This window comes from Balaenoptera ricei, chromosome X (genome assembly GCF_028023285.1).
Source record: "Balaenoptera ricei isolate mBalRic1 chromosome X, mBalRic1.hap2, whole genome shotgun sequence".
NCBI classification, from domain to species: Eukaryota; Metazoa; Chordata; class Mammalia; order Artiodactyla; family Balaenopteridae; genus Balaenoptera; species Balaenoptera ricei.
The window spans coordinates 100709886-100728998 of NC_082660.1; the positions used below are offsets into that span (position 1 = coordinate 100709886).

The window sequence follows — 19113 nt, forward strand, 5'->3', positions numbered from 1 at the left end:
TGGCATCGGACTACTCAGTCTACTCTGAGCCTCTTATATAATGAGTGAGTTAATATAAATTACCTGTCAAGTCTGCCATTTCCTGAAACTTAAAATGTAAAGCTTTCTTATAGAATGGGAAGCTGGCATCAGAAAGGTAGCTGAAACCGTAGGAGTAAATAAGGTCATCCTGGAAAAAGGAAGAGATTGAGAAGAGCATCTAGAACAGAGCCTGTGCATCACCATTTAGAAAATGGGTAGAGAAGGAATAGCCAAGGAGGGAGGAAAAGCAGGAGAGAGTGTATTATTATGGAAGCCCCAGGAAGAGAATGTTTCAAGGAATAGTCAAGTGTCAGTTGCTGCCAAGCTGTCAAGCAACATAAGGACTAACAAGAGTCTACTATGATTTGTTGCCATGGAGACCACTGTGACTTTGAATACAGTTTCTGAGAACCAGAGAGGGTAGCAGCCACATTGCAGTGGGTAATAAGAAAACGGAGACTACAGTGAGGACAGGGTGTTCATGAAGAAGAATCTGTTACCATTTATTGAACATCTTTCTGTGCACAGCCCTGTATTGGGTGCTGTGGCCTAATCAGAAAAACAAATTGCAGTCTCATGAAGTTAAAAAAAAGAGAAAAAGCAAAGAACATTTTCTGTTTTTTTTTAAAGTGTGTGTGGGGAAATATATATGCATGTAAAAATAAATACGCACTATAAATTTCTGGATAATATTCAGGAAACCCAGAGGTTACTTGTTTGTGGAGAGAGGAACTAGGCAGATGGAGGACAGGGGTTGGAGGAAACTTTTCATTGTATACAATTTTATACTTGGTTTTTGAATCATATTAATGTATTACCTTTCCAGAAAAATATTAAAATAAAAAAGTAAAGCTCTCAAAGTCATCTGGGGTCTTCGAAAAGAAATAACCTTCCTATATTAGGTTTACATAAATATTGGCTTCTTGGTGTTTTAGTTATTAGAATACTATTTCCTGAAGTTTAGAATCAGATAAGAAACTAATATTGTTTGTGAAACCAAACTTAGAGTTCTAAACTTTCTTCCACACTTACAGGTGGTGATGGTAAATTCTGCAGCTGTTGCAGCTTCCTGTGCAAATATTGTTCCAGCCCCAGTCTTACCTAACTGTGCAGCAGCTAATCAAGCTAGTAGTACCATTTCAATTTCCTCACAGAATGCTATACAGCCTCTATTTGTATCTCCGCCTACACAAGGCAGGCCAGGTAGGTTATTAGTGGTTCCTTACTTTGGAAGCCTCTTTTTCTATTCATGAACACGCCCATACAACAATTCTAGTGATTAGATAAGATTACTTTAATCTCCAGTATTAAATTTCAATTTTTTTTCTTGAAAATTTGGCTTTGATATGATTTCATAGCTATTGTTTTGCTAACCCCATTGAAAATTTAGAGGACTTGTACTAGTTTCTTAAACTTCAAGTTAAGTTCTATTATACAGAAATTAAGGTAAAGGTATTTCACATTTCACAGAATTAATTCCTGAAAAGTTTGGCTCTAGAATTTAAGAGATCCAGGTTAGAATCTTGGTTTTACAACTTACTAGCTATGTAATTTTGGACAAATTATTGAACCTTTCTTATCTGTGAGCTTGGAGGTACTGATAGTACCAATTTATGAAGTGGTTGTGAAATTCCACTGAGTTAATATAATTTAAAATTTTCAGCAGAATTCTGGGAAAGTGGTGGCAACAACAGCATAGCTTTTCAGTCTGCGTCCCCACATAAAAATGGAAATAGTTGGGGTTTCCCTGGTGGCGCAGTGGTTGAGAATCTGCCTGCCAATGCAGGGGACACGGGTTCGAGCCCTGGTCTGGGAAGATCCCACATGCCGCGGAGCAGCTGGGCCCGTGAGCCACAGCTGCTGAGCCTGCGTGCCTGGAGCCTGTGCTCCGCAACAGGAGAGGCCGCGATAGTGAGAGGCCCGCGCGCCGCGATGAAGAGTGGCCCCCGCTCGCTGCAACTGGAGAAAGTCCTCACACAGAAACGAAGACCCAACACAGCCAAAAATAAATAAATTAATTAATTAATTTAAAAAAAAATGGAAATAGCAAAACCAAAACCCATGGGACAATGTTTAACAACAAAACTAGGTGACAGGGTCTCCCCATGAACCCCAAAATTTAAGCAGGTAGGGACAAACCATCAGTCACAAGACCTGCATGCTGTCAGGGTCAGTGTGGGAGCAATAAGACAGAAGCATCGGGGATGTTGTCTGATGGACCTGAGAACAGAAGAACCCCAGAAGAGCTAATAAGAATTCACTGGACAGTGGGGCAGCCAATTTGGAAGGAACAGCTAAGACTGGGAAGGGATTTGACCTCTCCAATACTAGGTGAGTGCTTTGGGTACATGGTAAAGGGACTAAAGGGCTTGGAACAGTTTCGCCCCTAAGAACTCTGAAAACTGACCTGGCAGGGCTACCTTTTAGGATAATATTCCTCACTGCGGGGGAAACTGCTGGGAGTGGAATCAAAATTGATGAGGATAGGGAAAGAGCAGGTCCAGGCTAAAGCTGAGAGAACAGAGCCAAGGAATCCTAGAAAGCAGTCATGTTTTTAAACACTACAAAAACAATAGAGATCCCTAAGAAGTTAGAAAAGCTTTCTTGTATTCCATCTCATTCTAGAGTTCATGAAAAATAATTTCACATAAAAATGAATGTATATGTATAGCTGATTCACTTTGTTGTAAAGCAGAAACTAACACACCATTGTAAAGCAATTATACTCCAATAAAGATGTTAAAAAAAATGAAAGAAAAGCACTAAGGTTGCATACAAAGGTGTTTTAAGAGGAGAACAGAATAATATCCCTGTTAGACAGTAGAAGCATGTTAGAATGTGCACACTAAACAGAACTTAAACTAAACCAACAACTATTTCAAAATGAGGTAAAGACATTAATAACACAAAATGTTAAAAAATAACAAATCAGGATTAGAAAAACTCAGATGAGGTGACAGAACTCAGGAAAGCATTAGAAATGGAAGAAAGTCATTTTGGTAATGAAGACAAAACTATAAAGAACATGACCAAGTATGTACAACAGATAATGCTTTAAGAGAAAGATGTAAGAAAGGGGGGAAATCTAAAATGAAAAAAACGAAGAGAAAGATTCAAAAGTGACATATTGAAGTTAGGCAAAGGATATCCAACACTGATAGAAGTTCCTGAAGAAGAAAACCAAAGTAAGGGAAAAGAATAAATACTAAAAACTATAATTCAGAAAATTTTCCTGAAATTAAAAAACTTTACATACTGAAACAGCGCTCTGCAGAATATTGAGCCAGAGCAACCAACACCAGGATATTCTAGTAAAACAACTGGACTTTAAAGAAAAAGAGCCTATGGAGTATAAAGGAAATAAAATGATAATCATCAAACTTTGACAGCAATGCTTCATGCTACAAAAAAATGGAGTAACATTTAAGATAATGAAAGGATATGTGAACCAAAGATTTTATATCCAGCCAAACATTTTCAGGCTTAAAGGGTAATGTATAAGAATTCAGAGAATATTATTTGCATGAGCCCTTCTTGAAGAATCTACTTAAAGATACGCTGTCAAGTAAGGTAATTGCTAGCCACGTAAGACACTTTAAATTACAATTAAGTAAAGTAAGTCTAAAGTTGCTCGGTCACACTAACCACATGCCAGGTGCTCAAAGCCACACGTGGCTAGTGGCTACTGTATTGGACAGCACAGATAAAGAATATTTCTGCCATCACAGAAAGTTGTATTGGAGGGACAGAGTGTATTGGAGAATGATTTTGACTTACAGACCACCAAAACAATAAAAGACATCAGCTTAAGACCTGATTGTAAGTATTAAACATATACTTAACACAAAATGAGGGCTGAGAAGTTGATAATATACTATGTAAAGCCTTATATTTGAACAATATAGGTACAGTATAGCTATTTTTAAAAATGGGAGAGTTGAGAGACCATGTGCCAAGCATTTTTTAATGCTTTCAATAAACACATCAGGTTCTTTTATCTAGATACTTAGATTGTTATTCAGAGACTATAATGTCGGCTAAAACAAATGAGTATGGGATATTCCAGTTTTATCCTGCTGTGTCCTTGCAAACCGGGATCTTAGTGTGGAAGAAAGGTAATGAACATGTACTAAAAGAGGCTAAGGAGAAACTTTTATGGTATCACATTTGAATTGGAAGTATCAATATGAACTTGAGGTATTTTATCTTTAAATTTGTGTATTTCCTAGCTCTGTCCACTGAAAAGGCCTAGAAACAATGAGTATCTTTAGCACTCAGTTTGTGACATTGAAATGCTGCTTCTCACTTAAACAGAAACAAACAGCTTTATGGAGAAATTTCTGGTTCCAGGTCTGGGCAGGAAATGTTCAAGATTAGCCTGGATCATCTTGTCATGCTAGATAGCAAGGAAGCTATCAACGAGTACTGGGAGTCATGTCAAAAGGACTCAGGAGCCATCTTGAAGAAGTTCCCACTGGCCAAAGATGGAACAGTTTGAGCTTCAACAATGATAATTGCAATATATTGGAACACGTCAAATATATTTAAAAGTTCCTGATGATATTTTAAAAATTGGTTCTCTTGGGATTAACAACTATACATATATATATAAACAACTATACATAAAATAGATTAAAAAACAAGGATTTACTGTATAGCACAGGGAACTGTAATAAATAATAATAACATATAATGGAAAAAAATCTGAAAAGAATACATAACTGAAAAAAGAATTGGTTCTCTTAAGAGGATGTTAGGAAACCAGTTTACGTTCTTGAAAACGGGACAGTAAAGTGAAAGAATCAAGTATTTATCCTGCCTTTCTTATACGAACTATTCTACGGGGTAACCAAATAGTAGATGAGGGGAAATATTTCTATATATTAGTATTCTAATCAGTGAAAAAGAAGTGGCAGAATGTAATTTTGCAGTCGTTACTGAACGGATGCATATTAAACAGCGATAGCTGCTAAGATGGCAAAGATAGTGAGACATTACCTATAGACTGCCAAAGGAATCAATCCTGAGTCTGATCTAGTCTTCTGGATCTAGCTGCCTATTTGCAGGAAATACAAGAACATATTGAAATGCACCATGAGTATATAATCAGCAAAATCCAGACTGGGAAACTCAACAGGTCAAGGGGTCTTCAAAAGACAAATTGAAAGGAAATGACAGGGATGGAGAAAGGACCTATAGATTAAAAGAGGTTCAAGATACAGTTTTTAAGAAACTGTCTAGGGATGCACATTTGGGTGACAAAACACTTAAAACTACAAAGAAGTGATTACTATGAAAGTCAGGATAATGGTTGATTATGGTGGGGGTAAGAGGGTGGTGATTGTGATGGAGTGCATGGAAGTTTTCTGAAATGGCTGGCAAAGCTTGCTTTCTTAACCTTGATAGTGTCCACCTGAAAATAATTCGTTTGATTTGTTTTCTGTATCTGTTTTATTTATAATGTAAAAGTTAAGTACTTAGCCACTGTGCCTGGAGCAAAACATGCAATATATGTTCATTAATGACCACAGAAATTTTTCATTGGAAATGTTAATGTAGGTACTGGTTTTACTACTTTGTGCTAATTGTAGGGGAACATGTTGGCTATCTGCTTCCAGCAGATGTCTGAGCTTAAAAAAACAAGTGACAGGTGAAATCAAGCATTGGAATACCCCATTTATGTAGAATCATTGAAAGCTTACCCTTTAAATGCCAGATTTATGTTTTTTTTGTAGATGCTTCTAAAAATGTATATGGCCTTCCTTTTACTTTTTGTTGAGCCACTTGTGGATCTCAACTATAACTCTTAATAGGTAATGGCTGCTTTTTAGTTGCTCTTTGTCGTTCCTGTCCTCTAGATAAAACTCAAGTTTCTCATTGTTATTCATGTGTCTGTCTGGCAGCCCCATCCCATCCTCCTTTAAGTCACTTCCTATCTGCCAGGTAACTAGATGCCATGATTGCTTTTATTATGATTGTCTTCATAGGCATTAAATCCTGTTAACTGAGTTTTTTGGTAACTGTTTCCAAGTCTTTTGCCAGGGCCAGAACTAGTGACTTACTTGCTCTGGGTACAAAATTTAAGGGAGTGTCAAAAGAAAAAAACAAACCCACAGTGATCAAGATAAATAATACTTTAATGCACTATTAAAAAAAACAAAACTAATGCAAAAAAAGAATCCATGATAAACAAAGTATCAAAGTTTTTTTAAAAGATAGGAACTGTGGGCCAGGCTTAGGGTGAGGTGAGTGAGGCAGGCACTCTTGGGGTCATACAACTGCAAGCTTGAATCCTGTCTTTTAGAATTTTGGTATTTTATTCTTCATGAATTTTTTTTTTTTGATTTAATTTGGTGGCCCTTTAAATTTTGCACCTCACTGCACTTTAGTACTGGCCCTGCCCTTTGGTCTCTAGAGAAGCTGAGTCTTACTATGTATATTTATGTTCTCTTCTGAAATGTCCTGAAGCAGACTGCAGCTGCATGGACAAGGAAATAAGCTTTTTGAATGAATTTCGTTGGTTTCCATTCACTTTTAGAAAAGTTTGATTCCATTGTTCTGGGTCCATCCCTTGAACTATACCTGGTAAGCCTATAGAGCCCTGTTAAGTCTGCAAATTAGATGCTCATGCATCTCTAGAGCAACTGGAAGTTTTAAAAGCTTTTTCTTATGGAACGTATTATAATATGCATTTTAAAAGAAAGTTGAGTTCAATTACTAAATAATGGCTATATTTCCCTGTGCTGTACAATATATCCTTGTTGCTTATTTTATACATAGTAGTTTGTATCTCTTAATCCCCTACTCCTTTTTTGCTCCTCTTCACTCTCCCCACTGGTAACCAACCACTAGTTTGTTCTCTATATCTGAATCTGTTTCTGTTTTTTTATAGTCATTTGTTTTATTTTTTAGATTCCACATAAAAGTGATAATGTAGAGCATTGGTCCCCAGCCTTTTTGGCACCGGGGACCAGTTTCATGGAAGACAGTTTTTCCACAGACGGGGGTGAGGGTGGGGGGTGCTTCAGGCAGTAACGCGAGCGATGGGGAGCAGCAGATGAAGCTTCGCTCGCTCGCCTGCCGCGCACCTCCTGCTGTAGCCCGGTTCCTAACAGGCCGCGACCGGTTGGGGACCCCTGTCTGTCTTTGTCTGACTTATTTCATTTTTCACTTAGTTTAGATCTGTGATTCTCAGCTGGAGGAGAATTTGCCCCTTAGGAAACATTTGACAATGTCTGCAGACATTTTCAATGGTCCTACAACTTGGCAGGGGAGAGCTACTGGCATCTAATAAGTTGAGGCCAGGGATGATGCTAAAACAGCCTCCACAACAAAGAATTATTGCGCCCAATATGTTAATCATGCCAAATGAAACCGGAGGTTTGTCCTAGATACTAATATGTTACCAGTTATATGTATTGTAAATATTTTCTCTCACTTTGTTGATATTTTCATTTTTCCTGTGGTACCTTTTGATGAAGAGAAATTCTTAATTTTAATGTAATTTAAGTTATCAATCAAAAAAAAAAAAGTTCAAAGTAACCTCCAAATTTCTTCAGTCCTTGATTCTCTCAGGCCCAGGAGAACTTACTTAGCTACCTCTATGTCTAGTAGTTGGTTTTTACCTTGTAATCATAATCACATTCTACTATTTTTAGCTAATTGAACTTACTCCAGTTGTTTTTGAAAAAAATGGTGTGATTTGAGTGCTAGTTTAAAAGGAATAAGAGTGTGGCTTTGTTGAAGCCATTATTTTATAGAAAACAAATCCATGAATCTTTAGAGCATTTGGAGATGTTCTAAAAATTAAATCCTCTTCTAAAACTGTAAAAGTGGCGATTTCTACATGCATGACAAAACTCCAAAACTCGAAAGTTATTTGAGCAAATTTTTTAAATTTACTGTTTAATTTAGATACAGTACAATTTATTTTTTGGTGCCCTGTTCTGTGAGTTTTAACAATGCATAGCATTGTGTAACTACCACCACAATCAAGAGAAGTTTCATCACCCCAGAAGAGTTGGTTATCAAGTTTTAAATCACCCTAAGATTTAGATTTCCTATTACTATTAGCCTGTAGTTGTATAAAGGGTATAAATAAATGTGTTGTTAGTATTTTTGTTGGTGAATGAAAGCAATGTGGATTACTTCTAATACTTGGCCTTAAATTCATCTTGCTAAATTACCAGAATAACAAATTCAGCTTGTGTGGACTGTTCTTGTACTAAACGAAGTGTTCTAAACTCCAAATTTAAACCTTTATTGAACAATGAGCCCAAACTTTCTATACTTCTCAGGGGTAAAATTATAATGCAGGCAACACAGTGATAAAATTTAGTACTGGAATTTCTAAGTCAGCTAAAATGTTCAATTAAACTTGAAGGGTTGTATCAAAAAATTTAACAAATTTATCTAACATAGTATGTATATGTGGAGATAATTTATTTTCACTAGGTTGGAACCACATTGCTGCCTTTATCATCATAGAGGAATGTATTGATATTTAAACATAATTATATTTGAATTTCTTATGTCAAAAACTGTGGAACTCCTAAGTGACTGGTTTTTAAACTATAGTAACAGTTATAGAAAGTTAAAGGGTTAAGATAGTTCATCTAGCCTGTCTGTTTTAGATTCTGTAGGTCCTTAGAAATGGAACTGTTATGATGTAGAGTTCTCTATATTCCTCTGATGCTACCAAGTAGAAACCTTCAAGGATTGCTTAAATCTGTAATCTGTGCAATTTAGTCTCTCTTATTAGCTTCTACATCTTGTGATTTGGCAGATGGCTGAAAACATCCTTTGTATTAAGCTAAGTAAAAATTTTGCTTTAGTAGTATTTATTTATGTACATGTTAGCTGATGTTCAAAATCTTGGTAGTCAAGCCTCTGTAGTTCCCAGTTTTTTTCCTTTTAATGTCAAGTAATTTCCTTAACTCAAAACAACCTGTAATGAACTCCTACTTTTCAACTGGCATGTCTAAAAGAATATGTGCAATTTACCTTCTAAGTTTTTGTTTTTAAGTCAAACCATAAGACTCAGAGTTGCTTGACTGTATTGGGAACACAAAAGAAATAGAGGATGAGCTACTGCTTATAAGATGTTACAGCTGTACATTGCTACTTTGTTTTGTTTCTTTTTTAGTGATTGCTTCAGCATCCTGTCCATACCTGGCTGCTCCTATTCCTGCTGCTGCTGCCTCTCTACCACCTCCACCTCCTCCACCACCACCTCCTCCTCCTCTTGAGGTGAGAGAGGCTTCAAACTTACCATCACTACCTCCACCTTATTCCTGTGATCCACGTGGCAGTGATCTGCCTCAAGGTAAGTAGATTTTGAGACTTGGGTGAGGGTTATTTAGGTCTGGTTTTTTTTTTTGGTTTTTTAATTTTAAATTTTAGAGCATATCTCTCTTTGGTTGACCAATGAGGGTAGGGTGGTGGACCAAATGGAAATTGACTTGAGAGCATAATGCTAGGTAAATGACTAAGGAAAGAAGGAACCGAAAGCTGAGAATATCTTCTGCATAATCAAGAAGTGTATGGTTGAGCTGACTCACGCTGCTTTTCTAAGGTAGCTACATGTCTGCCCTGAAGAAGATTCTCAACTGGATATCTGCTGTCAATTATTTTTCTTGAAAAGCAGGAGTTGATAACAAAATTTTCTCCATTTCTTTTATTTAATGCCTACCACAAGTGCATGAAATTGTTGCATTCTTGATATTTAAGATTCCAACTGAATTTTGAAGAATTGGAAAAGGTTTTTGGGGGAGGAATCTGGGGGGGGGCTCTGATCTGCCTTGGATTTCAGCCATGTGTTGTTTCCTTAATTAAACTAAGGAGTAGCTTTCCATTGGAAGTTTTTTGTTACCCCTCAGTTTGGCAGTGTATCTCAAAAGAGAATTGTAGTCGAAAGTTGTTTGTAGCTTCTTCATACTTTTTTTTTTTTTTTGCTGTAATATTCCCTTGATTTTTCTAGCTGCTTTTCTATTCTATTTTGGTTTTTTTCAACCCCTAAGGTAGTCACCAGGATCTTCAACTCCATTCTGTTCTTTTTCTCTTCCTTAAAACTTGATTATCAACTTTATGTAGATGATTTCTAAATCTGTCTGGCCTTGGCCTCTACCTACTTGCTAGACATTTTCACTTGGCTTTCTTACTTTTGATTCAGACTCAGTCTGTCTACAGTGAAATTCCTCATCTTCATCTCCCTTCTTTCTTCTCTTTAGGCCATGCAAAACATTGACTCTTTTCCTTGGTTTTCTATTTTATTAATAATGTATCATTGAACAATGATCCCTTTACTCCTCTCCCCTCACCTACCTACCCCTGCCCAAGATCTTCTCAGCACATAATGCTGATTTTGTATTTTCCAGCATTTTATTTTGAAAATGTTTAGACATACATGAAATTTGAATTTTAAGATGAATATTCATATATCCACCACCTATATTCTATTGTTAACAGTTAACTATACTTGCATTAGCATGCATTTCTCCATCTTTTCCTCCATCCATCTCTCTGTCCATCAATTAATCCATCTTTTTGGTGCATTTCAAAGTAAATTGTAGACATCATTCTTCCCCATTAAAAACTTGAACATACATATCATTAACTAGAGTTTGGTATTTATTTTTTCTTTTGATGTAAAGTTTACATATAATAAAATGAACAAATCTTAAATGTACACTTGCTGAGTTTTGACAGATGAGTACATGCACCTGTGTAACCCAAATCCCAATCAAGTTATAAAACATTATCATTATCCCACAAAGTTCCTTCATGCCCCTTCCCAGTCTTTCCCTACCCCATCTCTACTTCCCCCCAGAGACAACCACTGTTCTGATATTTTTCTGCCCTAGTTTTACCTGTTTAAGAATTTCATGTGAATATAATACAGTATGTACTCTTTATGGAAGGCTTCTTAAACTCAATGTAATATTTTTTGAGATTCTTCCATGTTGCTGTGTATTATCAGTAGTCTATTTGCTTTTATTGCTGAGTAGTATTTCATCGTCTGGGTATTCTACAGTTTGTCCATTCTCCTGTTGAGGGACACCTGGACTATTCTGGTTTGGATCAGTTATGATAAAGCTGCTATGAACATGCTTGTAAAAGTCTTTGTGAACATGTGTTTTCATTTCCCTTGGGCAAATACCTAGGAGTGGAATTGATGGGCATAGATAGGTGTGTGTTTAGTTTTATAAGAAATTGCTGGTCATTTTTCCAAAACTGTACCTTATCTCCTTCTACTTTTACAAGAACTCTATGCACCTGGTTTTCTACTTCTAAGCCTTTGCTGTCATGGTGATTCTACTCAAATTCTCTCCCCCTCTACTCTTCCATCTAACTTCCTATTTAAATCCTATCATTTTCATGATCCCACCCCCCAGTTGCATTTCAAAGTGATGTTTTTGAGTTCTTATAGTCCTTACCTGCCACTTTTGTTTAACAGCTTGAGATATAATTCATATACCACGCAAGTCATCCATGTAAAGTGTATAATTCAGTGCTTTTTAGTATATTCACAAATTTGTACAACCATCACCACCGTCTAATTCCAAAATATTTTCATCACCCCAAAAAGAAACCCTGTACCCATTAGCAGTTACTCCTCATTCTCTCTGGCCCTGGCAACTACTATTCTGCTTTCTGTCTCTATAGATTTGCCTGTTCTGGACATTTCATGTAGATGGAGTCATACAATATGTGGTCTTTTGTAGGCTGGCTTCTTTCATTTGGCATAATGTTTTCAAGGTTCATCCATGTTGTAACATGTATCAGTATTTCATTCTTTTTTTCGGCTGAATAACATTCCATTATATAGATATACCATATTTTATTATCTGTTAGTTGATGGACATTTGGGTTGTTTCCACATTTTTGCTATTGAGAATAATACTGCTATGGATTTTTTGTGTGGATGTATGTGAATACCAAGGGGTAGAATCCCATGCCATTTGTGGATTTACTTCCTGCTATTATCTTTTCATATTCTTTAGCTTGAGCATTACGCTTTATACTGTATTCCCACATAATAGTCAAAATACAAGCTCATTCTTTCAAAGTGGCAGTAAGTACATTTGTATGTATTGGGAGTCTCCAACTTAAGAAAGAGGGGTTTTGTTTTCTGAGAGTTTGTTAGTGGAATCAAGTTACATTATCTTATTTATAAGAATATATGTGAATCCCAGGTCAATCAATAAAAATATATTTAGAGGGCTTCCCTGGTGGCGCAGTGGTTGAGAATCTGCCTGCCAATGCAGGGGACACGGGTTCGAGCCCTGGTCTGGGAGGATCCCACATGCCACAGAGCGACTAGGCCCGTGAGCCACAATTGCTGAGCCTGCGCATCTGGAGCCTGTGCTCCGCAACAAGAGAGGCCACGATAGTGAGAGGCCCGCGCACCGTGATGAAGAGTGGCCCCCACTTGCTGCAACTAGAGAAAGCCCTCCCACAGAAACGAAGACCCAATACAGCCATAAATAAATGAATGAATGAATGAATGAATGAATAAATAAATAAAATATATAGAGATATAATTGAAATGCTAAGGCTATTCCCTCTTCTCTCATACATCTACTTTTTGTTCATTTGTAAAATACTTTAAAGTTCTATGTCTGGAGAAATTTTATCACCTTAGGGTATAACTTATTTCGAGTTACCTTGCTCATTGCCTCCTCTTTTTGGAGTCCTAGTGGTGGTATGTTAGTCATGTTAAATAAAAACAAGGTGATTTGTTTCAAACAGTGCTAGTTATCTTAGTAGACATCACTAATCTTGGCATTTGTAGAACATTAGTTTGTACTATGTATTACCTCCGAAGACCAACATGATTGCTTTTGTAGATTTATATTAAAGTAAAATTTTAGTCTTGAGACAAGCAAGAAAATGCCTTTACTAGAGTCTCTCTAAATATTTGCAGAGTAGTATTCCTGTAACATATGTCTAATATTAAGGATAAAAATAAAATCTGTATTTGTTGATTAAACCTTCTTGGCTCAGAAAATGATCTTAGCTATAGTGGTAGGTAAATGGTCATTTACTATAAGGTAGAATTGAGGGTAGTGTTGATGTGGGAAGACTACATTTGTTGTACCTACCTTGATACTGAAAGAGAAGAGCTTTTAAGTGGTAAGTTTTAATTGTTTATGTCATCTAGTCACTAAAATTTAAATTTTTAATTTTAGATGCAAATGTTTTGCAGTACTATTTCAATCTGGGATTGCAGGTAAGAGTCCTGTTAAAATTGCTTTGATTAAAAAAAAAAAAACCTCTAACTTAAAAATGTAAGCCGTTTTGGTAATCAGACTCTTGAACCTTCAAACCCAAGAACACTGTGAGGGACCTAAAAGATTTATTTCTGTCTTTATATCTCTGAAGATGACACAGGTCAGTTTTCTACTTTAACCTCCCAGTGCTTCAGTTTCTCTTATAAAATAGTTGTAAATTGTCATGAGTGGGGGCCCTACGAAGTACAACTTTAGCATATATTGGCCTCCATATTTAACATCATATGCCAACCCTTCACTATGTTTTTCTATCTCGAAATAACAAATGGATTATTTATCCTGTTTACTTAAAACATTTTTGTGGCTATTTCTGCATTTTATGTGAAAAGTAATCCGACTAATTCAAAGACATTTAAAGAGCTGTATTATTTTTAAAGTACTCATGTGTTCATAGATATTTGCCAAACACTGATTTTTACCACTTCCCTGAGTTGTAGAAAGGGAGTACTGACAGGTATCTTAATATCGCTGAAAGGTGTCTCTGATTTAAGGTAAGAGCTCTTTTACTTTATACTTTCAGGGATCATTTTCCCCCTGAAATACACTTCTGATATAATAAGATGATACATTTTCTGAAAAGGAATGATGCATCTTAAGATTTGGCATATGACATAGTAAACCAGATAGTCTACTGGATAATACTCACATTAGTTCATATTTTCCAAGACACTGATTTCCCTAAAACATAGGACATATCATTTCCAGAAAACTATCTTTACTGACTGGCACACATTTATAATATAAGAGTAGTAGAGTGGGTTTTTGTTCTCTGAGACTATATTTCCTAAATGCAGTTTCAAGAATTGAAAAAGTGCTTGCCCCTTCAGTTATGTTTGTTTATTATAGTCACCTGTGGAAACAAGGTGGTGGCAGTTTATTTATTTGTTTGTTTGTTTATTTTTAGTATTTTTGTTTGTTTTAAATTTAAGTATAGTTGTACAACATTATATGTTACGGGTGTACAGTATAGTGATTCACAATTATTATAAAATATTGGCTGTATTCCCCGTGTTGTACAATATAGTCTCCTATATTTTACATCATGGGAATACAAGGAAATGTAGAATAGATATTTTAATATTTTCTCATATTAAAAGTAATAGCATTCATTATGGTGCATATGGAAAATACTAATGTGTAAAGAAAACCGAAATCACCTGTATAATCACTGTATACTTTGCTATATTTCCTTACAGCTTATTTATTTATTTTATAAAATATGGACTGTGCTATGTAATTTTGTAAACTTTTAAGTTAAACAATATGAACACTTTTTCTTTAAATATTTGACACCATGATTTTTTTATTGCCTGTATTGTATTCCATCATGGATATATCATAATTCATTCATCCAGTTTCTTATTGTGGAATATTTAGGTCGTTAATTTTTTTTTGCCTTTAAAAACAATGCTATGACAGACACTGTTGTATACAGATCATTGTGTAAATCTCTAATTTCCTTAGGGTGCTTTCCTAAAATAATTCCTAGGTCCAAATATGAGATACAGAGGCTGCGAAAGATCTTAAAGTTGTTATAGAGAATAGATTTTCTAAATGTCATATCATTTAGTTCAAAAGTCATTGTTATCCCACCTGGAAATCATGGCCCAACTTTTTTTTGGAAGAATGGTACTAGTTTAAGAAAAGGAATAGTAAAGTGTTTTTTCCCTTTCTTGCCCAAGTGCTATCACCACAGCTTGTGGCACTCCACGGTCTGTGTGCCGCAGATGCAGCAGCAGCAGCAGCAGCTTCATGTAGAGGATTATCCTGTCTATACTGAGCCGCCACCTCTGGTGAATCAAACCATTCCTCAGTTATACAGTGAGGTGGGGGGACGAGATGGCACACAGGCAGATGTATCAGCACATGGTAAGTATGTAATGAGATTCCCTGCAAGAAAGACAATTGGATTTTATTGTGTGTAATTTAATAATAGCCTTCAGATATTATACTAGACCAGCATTTCTTAAAGCATGGTATGTGAACCTTTTGGGGTCCCTGAGATCCTTTCAAGGGATCCATGAGGCTAAAAGTATTCATCATAATACACGGATTTTGTCCCTTTTGCTGTGTTAAATTTGCATTAAGGGTGCAAAAATCAGTGGCGGGTAGAATAGCTGGCACCTAAGCACAAATCAAGTCAGGGGCACCAAACTGTGCTAGTACTTAGTGTCTTCACACTCATGATATAAAAATGCCAGTTTTATTTATTTTGTGTTTGTTCAGAGACATTCTTATTTTACTAAATTTTTATTCTTTGAATAATTGTACTTAGTATTCTGTATGACAAAATAGGAAGTATTCATAAAGCTCTCTGCATACTGACGTATGGTGATTAACTTTAAAGAAAAGGGTTGTAAGCTTGAGTTTCGAGCTAAACTAGCTGACTTTTCATGGAACACTATTTTTACTTGAAAGAGTGATAGACAGACGATGGTTATTCAGACTTGGGGATCCGGCAGACATTTTCTCAAATGAACAGCTAAGCCTTATCACTTCAAGAAAAGCAACGGATAGTATTTTTTGTCAGAGATTAAAATTCCAGCACTCAAATACAGGTTATCCAAAATTCTAATTTTTATCTACCACCATGAGCTTGACAGCTTCCAATACTTCATTAACTCTTCTAATAAAATAGATGGTGGGGGGCTATTAATGAATGTGGTGCTTTACATTGTATAATGAAATGTGTCAACATTTGGTAGATCTGTATAACTCAGTGAAATAATATTTTCCCAATTACCAATGTATAATCTTACCTGTGCATGATTTAGTAAAAGATCTATCCAAGATGCAAGATAAAACAATGGATTTTAATGTTAACAAAGTATGAAAAGTCCACATTGCTACTGACCTCTAAGAAATTACCACTTACCTAGTTTTGGTATAGCATCAAAGAATATCTACAATTATCTGAAAAGCCTAATTATTAAGACTTCTCTCTTTTCCAGCTACATATCTGTATGAAGCCAGATTTTCTTCATGTATTTCAACTAAATGTATCATAATAGATAAAATACAGAAGCAGATATGAGAATCCAGCTGTCTTCTATTAAGCCATACATTAGAGATTGCACAAGTGTAAAACAATGCCACTGGTCTCACAATTTGTTTTCTTTTTTTTTGGAAAATACAAATTTTTAGGGAAAATGAGTTTAACATAATGGGTTTATTTTTACATAAAATAATATTTTTAACTTAGTTTAATTCCTAATGTGGTAAATATTGATAGATATAACCCACATAAACAAAAGCTATTTGGGATCCTCAATTTTTAAGAGTGTAAAGGGATCCTAAGAAAAAAAAGTTTGAGACCTCTGTGCCAGACCATAAGGATGGTTGCTTTGTCTGTGAGTTCACAGTATAATAGAGATGGGGAGGCATTTTCAAGGATTTAGAGTAGGATCTTTGGACTGCCCTTCTTAGAATCAGCAGGAGGTAGAAGAAGCGATGTGGACTAACCCAACCAAATCTGTTTTCCATTCCAGCAACTGCTGCTTGATGGTTGTGATTTTGGCTAAGTTACTTAACCTCCCTAAGCCTGATTTTGTGTAAAGTGGGAAATAATGTATTTTATGACTTTCCAGTGTTGTTATAAGAACTATATGAAACCTTATATGTATAAGTATACTGTTCCTGGTGCACGTGAGGAATGTGAATTTTCTTTCTCTCCTCCCTTTTCTTAAAGCGTATTAATAGTTTTAGAATATTAGCACTATAGAATCTTATTCTTCATGTGGTGGTGTGATGTGGCCCATGGTAATAAAAATTAAAGTATCAACCTTTATTACATTTTTGTTTCATGTACCTTTTATAGAGCTGTTTTTTATTGTAGTAAACATGAGACAGTGCCAGTCTTTACTTCACAAAACGAACTTAAGTTATCCCAAGTAATGAGAAACTCCTTTTTTTTAATATTTATATAGTTACTATAATAAGGTCAGAACAGCATCTGTTTATTTCCATTGAAACTGGTGCATGGTAGTGAAAGTGCTGTAAATTTTAAATGATGCTAGCATGTTCATGACATTCAAGAGATGACACTTAAATGTTTGGTCTTTTGGGATGCTCTTCAGAGTTTTGCCTTCAAGTATAGACCAGACTGTAAAAACACCTAAGTTTTTAATTGCTAAAATAATACAAAATGGTTATTTGGATGGTGTGTGTTATACTGGAAAACTGTTTGATAACTTAATTGTGACGAACTCTTATAAGAACTGAACTGACAAGAATGACTCTAGAGAACGTTTCTTTGTGTAGTCTGTTGATATCTAAATCATCCCAGGATAGCAGCTGTCTCTAGGTAGAATACAGCTGACACATTGTACATACATTTATATATTTAATTTTTTTAATTAGAAAATTTTCATATTTTAGTAGCCTGTTTTTAGTCACTAATGTTCATATCTAAAGTGCTCCTGCTGCAATTGCTATGATCTTTCTTGGAGTTAATGCTAAATTTCATTTTTACCTGTAGGAACATCCATTTATGTTCATGTTAATGAATCTTTGTATATGAAGTGTACTATATGCTTTCTTTGTTTCAGGTACTTTTCCAAATGCTGACCCTGCATCTGTCCCTCATGGAGCATTCTATTATCCAGTGATGTCAGATTCCTATGGGCAGCGACCTTTGCCAGGTTTTGATTCCTGCCTTCCTGTTGTGCCAGATTATCCCTGTGTTGCCCCCTGGCATCCAGTCGGTGCAGCATATGTTGGTTCTCAAATTAGTGGTGCTATGAGTCCTGGGCCACTTGCCTATATTGCTTCACCTCCCTCACCTTCTCATTATGTACCTCAGAATATGTAAGGTTCAGCAGTATGACGTGTTCTTGCACTGCCATTTTTCTTGTTGTTTGGTTTTTTAAAAGTGTTTTATGTTAGTGTTTAAGTGATTTAGGGTGGTTAGGGTGGTTACTATTGTATCTGTCTTTAAGATTATTTTATCTTTTGATTTAAAATAGTACTTTAAAATAAAGAAATATTTCTTTGGGTTGTGAATAAGGACACTGAGATGGATGTACAACTGGCCCCATATTTGAGCATATTTCATTGTATTCAGCTCTTTTCCTGTCAGCCAGCTTGTCAACTTTGTATTAGCTGATGGTACCAATTGATAAAAGGAGTAAATCTGACGAACTGTTGCCTTGGTTCAGATGTCACACATCGTATTAAACCATGCAAAATTGGAAAAACTACTTTTTCCTAGAAAATGAAACAACAAAACCAAGAGCATTTGTTTCTGGGTAACTAGCTTAATATTAACTGAGAGTGCTCTTCAGGTTTCTTAAGAATTGTCTGAACTGAGTTGTGTTCTGTGATATTAATCAGTTCTGAAGGCACATGGTGCTCTGCTTTAGATTTATCCCATGTGCTGTTGTTTAATATTAGATTTATGTAACCATTTTCCTGCACAGTATTGATGTCTGTTGCACATTTAGCAGTAAATAAAAATTAGCATTTAAAATTGCTAAGATGAGTGAGATTTTCTTTTGCTTTTTCATGGCAGCAAAGAGTACCAGACATTTGATTGTTCCCATATGTTTTCCCCCTAGTATTTTGGTTGCCAGAAAATGTGAATTTATAGCATGAATTGGCAGGGTCAGTTGAAATGTTATTTAATCTCAGGACATTGCAATGCATACTACCATATCCAGTTCTTTTCCCTTGAGAATGTCCCTTTAAGTTGTGTTTCTGTTTTTTTAAAAAAAAAATCTGTTATGGAACTTTAATCTAGACTTACTTTCTCATTGTCCTATATTTCTAATGGCTGTTGAATCTTTAAATTATTGTTTAGATT

The 19113-nt window shown here is 35.7% G+C and overlaps 1 protein-coding gene across 1 annotated transcript in view; it reads left to right on the forward strand.

Moving 5' to 3' along the window:
- The window catches only part of ALG13 (ALG13 UDP-N-acetylglucosaminyltransferase subunit), a 67096-nt gene extending 48316 nt beyond the window's left edge, over positions 1 to 18780 (forward strand). Inside the window, 5 exon segments of the mRNA XM_059911942.1 lie at positions 1056 to 1224; positions 9167 to 9346; positions 13212 to 13252; positions 14996 to 15182; positions 17861 to 18780. Of these exon segments, the coding sequence (XP_059767925.1) occupies positions 1056 to 1224; positions 9167 to 9346; positions 13212 to 13252; positions 14996 to 15182; positions 17861 to 18123 (840 nt within the window). The 3' untranslated portion in view covers positions 18124 to 18780.
- Positions 18781 to 19113: the final 333 nt, after the last annotated feature.